This window comes from Cydia amplana, chromosome 24 (assembly GCF_948474715.1).
Source record: "Cydia amplana chromosome 24, ilCydAmpl1.1, whole genome shotgun sequence".
Lineage (NCBI taxonomy): Eukaryota > Metazoa > Arthropoda > Insecta > Lepidoptera > Tortricidae > Cydia > Cydia amplana.
Window position 1 is genome coordinate 1680572 of NC_086092.1, and position 8073 is coordinate 1688644.

The 8073-nt window shown below is 40.2% G+C and overlaps 1 protein-coding gene across 1 annotated transcript; it reads right to left on the bottom strand.

The window, feature by feature from the left end:
• Positions 1-1943: 1943 nt before the first annotated feature.
• On the bottom strand, positions 1944-7437 carry LOC134659204 (uncharacterized). The gene is made up of 2 exons (XM_063514833.1): positions 5494-7437; positions 1944-5380 (listed from the first exon to the last, which is right to left on the bottom strand). Exons 1-2 carry the CDS (start codon positions 7313-7315, stop codon positions 4371-4373), a joined length of 2832 nt encoding a protein of 943 aa, XP_063370903.1. The 5' UTR covers positions 7316-7437; the 3' UTR covers positions 1944-4370.
• Positions 7438-8073: the final 636 nt, after the last annotated feature.

Consider the following 8073-nt stretch of genomic DNA (forward strand, 5'->3'; position numbering starts at 1 on the left):
ACTGTTTATTTCAGTATATATAATACTCATCTAGACAATTCTAACAAACCCAAAGGTTGCACAGAGCTCCTATCCACCTACTGTGACCATCATCAGATCAGCTCGATGATACCATACCATAGATAGTATTGCATTGTCACCAAACTTACATAGAAGTGGATTTAGTTTGTACTTGAAAGATTTGACAACATTGCTATTGAAGAAAAGTTTTATTTTAGATTAAAGGATGACTCACGCTAGTCCGGGCCGGGTCCGTGCCGAGGCGTCTGACATATCATTTTCTATGACGGCTGATCGGTGATCACGTGGTGCTTCCATAGAAAACGAAGCGCCGGAAGCTCCGGCCCGGACCCGGCCCGGTTTAGCGTGAGTCATCCCATAATTTAGTTTAGCAGTTGTATTGTAGTGTCTGTAGTGCCGCTGTATAAGTGTATAGGTATGGAAATAAATAATATTAGGTAGGTACTAGAGTCTGTGCGGAAAGAGAAGATACATTCCACGACTCTTCTATTTCCGAACAGACTCTAAAAAGTTTGTAAAAAAATCCTCATGCAATTTCAAAAGCCTGGCCACCCTACCAACTCAGCATTGAATGCGCTCGCGCAAACCTCAAAATTCAAATCAGTCTCCGAAGCACGCGCATCCTGGATTTACATACAACACTTATACTAAAAGGGCGTAAGCGCCTTCTACTTTAGTATGCACATACGCCCTTTTGAGTGACGGGTGTAAGATACTTGTTTTGAATGTAAAACTCTACGTTTATGCTAGAGACGAGTTAAATACAGACTGGTGATCTCTAGTTATTGTATTAGCCCTTGTTTTATAGATAACTTGCGATCCGCCCCGGCTTCGCACGGGTTAACAAATTATACATAAACATTCCTCTTGAATCACTATTAAAAAAACCGCATCAAAATCCGTTGCGTAGTTTTAAAGATCTAAGCATAGGTACATAGGGACAGACAAACAGCGGGAAGCAACTTTGTTTTATACTAGGGTAATTCCGGGGTAGATGGCCATAAGGGGGAGATTGCCCATCCAAATATTTCATGGTTCTGTAGCTAAATGTCGCTAGTTCTTGTTTAGTACGCTTCACGTCATGCTTGGGAGCAAAGATATGACCAAAATTTTGGGGGAAATAATTGTAAAAGTACGAAAAATCCTTGTTGATTGTTTCGACTAGTGCAGAAATTTCTTAGAGGATTCATATTTTACATGGTGGTGATGCTAGGGTCTTATTCTAATGGTGTTATTTGCTTTTGGTGCAAAGTATACGGTTGTAGTTTTGTTCTAACCTAAATAAGAATGAAGATCGAGTCTCAATTTGTTTTGATTTTAGGCGTGGTCTTCTCTCTCGGAAAAAAAGGAGAGATGGCCACTTCAAGTTGGGGTATTATGGCCATATGGCCGAGAAGGCACACAGTGATAAAGATGTATCTATCACGAATTAGGTATTCCAAAGGTTATCAGATATCAGTGATGACGTCCAGGGGGACATAGGGATGCATAATAACGATTAAAAAAGGGAAATGGAGTTCATTTAGAAAGTTAACTATTGCATCATCATTGGCCACAGCATCTGTTGTAGATGTTTGTTGCGGCGCTTGTGGGTTTACGGGGTTACGCAACGCCGTCGATGGCTATAGAGTCCTATAGCCGCGCGGCATTTCTTGCCACTTCGATCGCACAGGTATGGGAAAAAATATCACGAGCCTATTCTCCTCCATAATTGCGTTAAGTGTGCTGTTTGCTGGTATTAGGTGGCCTAAACGGGGTCTTGAGAAGAAAAGGGATGTGAAATAAAAACCAAAAATAAATAAAATATACTCAAATGAAGAGTTATGTTATGGCCATCTCAACTGCAATGGTATTGTAGACTATGGCGTCAATTGTTTCTTGGATCGTAAACTTCAATGAATACTCAGTAGATGAACTTTTCAATTATTTTTAATCAAATTCTTCAGTACATGCAGTTTTTAGTATCTAGGCTTATTAACTACACCATTTTGACACTGATTTTGAGTTCTAAAAAGGGCGTAAGTATATGTGCGCTCGTCAACAGCGAACGTCGAAGAGTGATTATGCAAATTAGATGCGGCTGCCCCTCCCGCGCGGTGCACTCCCCTCGGATGTCCGTGAGATTAGGGTTCCTTAACATGCCCCCCGGCGTTGAAAGTCCTGCTTTCAACAGGCTCGTCATCCAGTGGAAGAGGACAGATTCGATTGAAGGCTCTTCTGATGATGCCTCGATTTGTTTGGATATCGGCGACTCTGTTTACTCCGTCGATGCCTGGATGGACACGCACGATACGTCCAAGGCTCCATTTTAAAGGTGGCACAGCGTCTTCCTTGATGATGACCATCGTTCCAGTGTCGAGGTGTCCTTTGCATGATCTCCATTTTGTCTTTTGCTGCAACTCAGAGACATATTCCTTCTGCCATCTCGTCCAGAAGTGCTGGTGGATTTGTTCAACGCGATTCCATCGCTGCAATCTGGTCGGATTTACATTTTCCAGTGGAGGAACTGGCAGAGCGGTAAGAGGACGTCCGACCAAAAAGTGACCTGGCGTTAATGGATTTAGATCTGATGGATCTGAAGATATTGGTGATAGAGGTCGTGAGTTAAGCGTAGCTTCTATTTTGACTAAAATCGTGTAGAGTTCGTCAAATGTAAGATGGGAGTCGCCTATAACTCTGGTTAAATGATGTTTAAAAGACTTAACCCCAGCCTCCCATAGCCCCCCAAAATGAGGTGCGTAGGCTGGAATGAATTTAAAATCAACAAATTCATTCGCCATAAACTCGGAAATGGAGGAAGAGTTCTGCTTTAAGAAAGCATTAAGCTCATTTTTGGCCCCAACAAACTGAGTGCCATTATCTGAAAAGATAGTTGCAGGTTTTCCGCGACGCGCAATAAACCTGTGTAAGGCAGCAATGTATGCCTCCTTTGTTAAACTTGTGACCAGCTCGAGGTGCAGACACTTAGTGGTGAAACACACAAACACTACAACATAGACCTTGATTAGTTTACATCCACGTCCCTTACGGTCAGCGGCGAGAAGTGGCCCCGCGTAATCTACACCCGTGGTTTGAAAAACATAACCTGGATTGAGGCGCTGCTCAGGCAAATTACCCATTATAGGACTGACTGTTTGAGCCCGTAGCTTGAAACACCTCAGGCATTTGTGTGCGACAGATCTGGCCAAATTGCGACCACCAATAGGCCAAAACTCTTCTTTAATTGATGATAATAATAATTGGGGTCCAGCATGCATTAAACGAATATGCTCTTCGACAAATATGAGTTGTGTTAATGCGTGTTTAGATGAGAGCAATACTGGATGCTTTTTATCGAATGGGAACTGTGAATTGTTTAATCTGCCGCCTACTCTGATTAGTTCTAAGTCATCGATAAATGGAGATAACGAAAGAAGTTTATTTTTATTTGGCAATGATTGTTTTTTCACTAAATGATCATATTCTTGAAATGATTGCTTTTGAGACCATTTCAAGAGTAAAGTGAACGAATCTTGTAGTTCATTTGTGGTGAGTGGTCCAGATTTTTTACTATTTTTGTTTCTGCAATTATGAATAAAACGCAGTGCATATGCGAGTGATCTTTTCAATTTAAGTAATTTAGAAAATCTTTTGTAATCAATTAAACCGTGATTTGTGTCTATGGAGACCGCTGTAGCAGTTACCATTTCTGGCATTTCAATATTGTTTTTTACGAAGTTACTTTTAGGCCAATTAGATTCATCTTCCTTTAGAAAATCTGGGCCATTCCACCACATGGATAAATCTTGTAATTCTGACATGTTTACTCCGCGAGATAACATGTCTGCTGGATTTAAAGCTGTAGGCACATGGCGCCATTCGTGATTAGCAGTGAGCTCTTGAATTTCAGCAACACGATTTTTAACGAATTGTTTTAGTTTGTTAGGTTGCGTTTGGAACCAACCTAAAACGATAGATGAATCAGTCCAGAGAATACATCTTTTTATTGGTATGCGGATAGATTTCAGAACTTTCTCAGTCAGACGTGCAGCAACAAGGGCACCGCACAATTCTAGACGCGGAATCGTCGTAGGTTTCAAAGGTGTGACTTTGCTTTTTGCACATAGCAAGTTGATCTCCACTTGTCCGTTACATTCCGATCTAACGTACAAGCATGAGCCGTATGCGTCCTGAGACGAATCACAAAAAGTGTGAATTTCAATCACACTATTTGGATCATCATTGATGACACAGCGCGGAATTTTTAAATCAGGTACATGACGTAATTCAGATTGGAACTTGTGCCATAAATTTACAATATTTGAGGGTAAAGGATCGTCCCAATTACATTTTAATAACCAAAGTTTCTGTTACATGATTTTAGCTTGAATGACGCATACGCTTAATAAGCCAAGCGGATCATATATCTGTCCTATGGCGGACAGAATTGACCGTTTGGTTGGATTTTGCTCAACAGTTTGCTTTATTGAATAATATAATATATCATCAGGTGGTGACCAACCCAGCCCCAAGGTGTTTGACGAACCTTGGTCGCCGAGGTTCAATGTCTGACATGAATCTGACTGAGAGAGTTCTATATTGGATCTGATTTTACGGAGATTGAAACAACCTGCGGATAATACTTTGCAAACGCCTTCTTTTATTTTTATTAATTGCTCCTTTGTTTGAGCACCTGTGACTAAGTCGTCGACATAAAAGTCGTCACTAATGATTTGGGCTAATTGTGGATCTGGGCATTCCAAAGCAAGTTGTTTCAAACACCTGACGGCTAAAAATGGCGCGGATGCTGTCCCATATGTGACTGTATTCAATTTGTATATTTTTAATTCTTTAGTAGGATCATCCCGCCAGATAATTTGCTGTAAATGTCTTTGATTGTCATGAACTAAAACTTGCCGGTACATTTTCTCAACGTCTCCGGTCAAAACGTATGGATAATGCCTGAATCGCAAAAGAATCGATAATAAATCACTCTGTATAGTGGGCCCGACCATTTGGAGGTCATTGTATGAAACCCCTGAACTCGTGGCAGCACTGCCATTGAATACAGCACGAAGCTTTGTAGTGGAGCTTTGTTCGCGCAAAACTCCATGATGTGGCAGAAAAAATGGCTTCTTGTTAGTTTGCGTGTCTGATCTGGTCTCAGACATGTGTCCTAGTTCAATATATTCTGACATGAAGTCTGTATACATTTGTTTTAACAGTGGTTGCTTGTCTAGCCTACGCTCAAGTGATTGAAAGCACTGTTTAGCGCGATTAAATGAGTCACCTAAGCATGATTCTGGCTTCTTGAGAGGAACTGCGACTGAAAATCGCCCATCTGGCATTCGAGTAAAGTTTTCCACGAAATTCAGAGGGCCTACCGCGAACCACGTTCGACGTGTTGCCTCCCTGTCACTCTTACGTGCGAATTTACAAGAGCGACAGAGAGGCAATACGTCGAACGTGGTTCGCGGTAGGCCCTCTGTTCACATAAACGTTCTTCTACAGAATAGACCTGTTTAGAATTATCCGAAACCTCCTCAAGACACCAGAATTTAGCTAGTTGTTCCTGTACTGTATTGTTCGCGATCAGATTACAATGTATTGGTTCAACTGAATTTGTGTTTTTATGATTAAGGCCTAGGGTAGGCCCGCCAACTACGTAACCGAGCTTTGTTTTGTGTAATATTGGATAACCTGTACCTAAACTAATTTGGTCGTGTTCAAGCAGCTCCCAGAATATTTCTGCGCCCAGTAGAATGTCTATGTTCGTCGGGTTGAAGTACTCTGGGTCTGCCATTATTACATGTTTAGGTATATTTAGTTTAGGCACATTTGACTCTAGAGCTACAACCTCCGGTACAACGTAGAATGTCATGTTGGCTTTAAATGGACTAGTTCTCGATTCGATTGTTGCATTGCACTTTTTTGAGACATGTGACAAAATCTGTTTATTTAATCCAACAATGGATGTTTGAAATTCTGTGTTTTTAAGTTGTAATTTACGTAACAAGGAATCCGTCATGAAGGAAGACATGCTACCATTATCAATAAAGGCTCTTACTTCATGGCGGTGGTTGTCCTTGTCGTACATGTGGATCACGGCAGTTGAGAGTACGCCTCGCCCTGATGGCATGACTATATGTGAGGTCGCACCCACAACTGATGGCTCAGATGATCCTGACGCTGTATCTGAATGAAGCACTGAATTATGTTTTTTTGAACATTTCATGCATGGGCCCAATCTGCAAACGCGAGCCTGATGACCGGGGCGGAGGCAGTTCTCACATAACTTGAGCCTCTTCACCGATTCTGCTCTCTCGTTGACAGATTGTCCTAGAAACTGTTCACACCTATAAATGCGATGATTTTGCTTGCACAAGGGGCAGCTGTAATTGTATGACGTATATTTTGGCTGTGGCGCACTAGTGACTGCTGCGAGACTCTTGACATACTCGGCAGATTTGTATCGATCAGCTCTGGCGCTGACATTTGTGTTATTGTTACTCATGTGTAACGTTTCAAGTAAATCGGCTCTGTTTTTTAAGAATGAAGTGAAGTCGTCTAATTTAATACTTTTTAAATCGGATTTATGCTCTTCCCATTCCCGCAATGTTCTAGAATCTAATTTTGTACTCATAATATAAATAATGAGAGTGTCCCACGAAGTGGTGGGCTCTCCGAGAGTCTCTAAGGCTCTTAAGTTTTTAGTAAAAGTGTCTATTATTTTACGAATTGATTGATAGGATTCTTTTTTATTTTGTTCTAAAGCGAACAGCGCTTGGATATGATTTTGAATAAGTATGCGTTTATTGTCAAACCTGTCGCACAACAAATCCCAAGCTATTCTATAATTGCGAGCTGAAAACTCTAAAGATTTGATTACCTGCGCAGCGGCCCCCTCCAGGGATGCCCTTAAGTAATGAAACTTCTGTATGTCTGATATCGCCGTATGTTCATGTATCAAAGAGACGAATAAATCGTGAAACTCCAACCACTCCTCGTACTGACCGCTGAATTTGGGGATCTGGATTGTCGGTAATTTAATACCTCGGGTGCTTGTGTGTACCACCTTATGATTCGTGCGTGCGTGCTCCTCGGCGTCACCTGAAACGTACGAGGCACTGGAAGAATTATCATCATTTTTAACAGGCTTATTGGCGTTTAAGATCTCCTGCGCAAGGGCAATGTTTGCGTAAAACAAATCCTCAAACTCTGTGCGGGCGGGGGAGTGTACGGCCAACTCATTTTCATCAACTAAAATGTCAATTTCAGATTGAATTTCTTCAAATTGTGTATAAAGTGCGTCCATTTTGCTTAAACGCGCTTGAAGTTCAATGACTTGTAATGGCGTTAAAGAATCTAATTTTTCTAAATAGTTAATGAAATTGGTTAACCTCCCCTTAATTGCGCCTCGCTTACGTATTAAATCCTTTAAATCCGACATTGTGTAGGGCTATGGGAATGGGTTAAATTAAAATGTTACTTGTATAAAACTTACCTAAATGATTTTAAAATTGTATATGAATTGTAATTAAATTGTATATGAATTGTATTGTATAAATTGCCTTGTATAAATTAATCGATTTAAATGAAGTTTTAAAATGTATATGATTTGATTAGTTAAAATACTTTGTATAAGTCTTAAACATGTAAACAAATGTAATACAATTGCATTTCACATTTAAATCCTATGAGTTATTGATTGCATAACTTGTTTACGTAAAAATTCAACGCGCATAAAGTCGAAACTCGCTCGGCCGCGACCGCCAGCAGGCTAGTAACAGCGCGCTTGGAGACAAAGTACCTACCTAAGTATGCAACGATGTGATAAACAACTAATGATTTCGAATTTACGAATTACTTGCACTTGCTATTTTATGAATTATGATTTAAATGTTTGATTTGCAATGAATAATGCATATAATGGTATGCAGTAATGTAATAGATGTTTAATATGAACTATTTACCGTTAAGTTTTATCTTTAATTTGCACTAAATATTTGTAATATATATAATTAAATATTTTACGTACCTAGTTAACGCTATAATGGTAACAGTTTGGAAAGA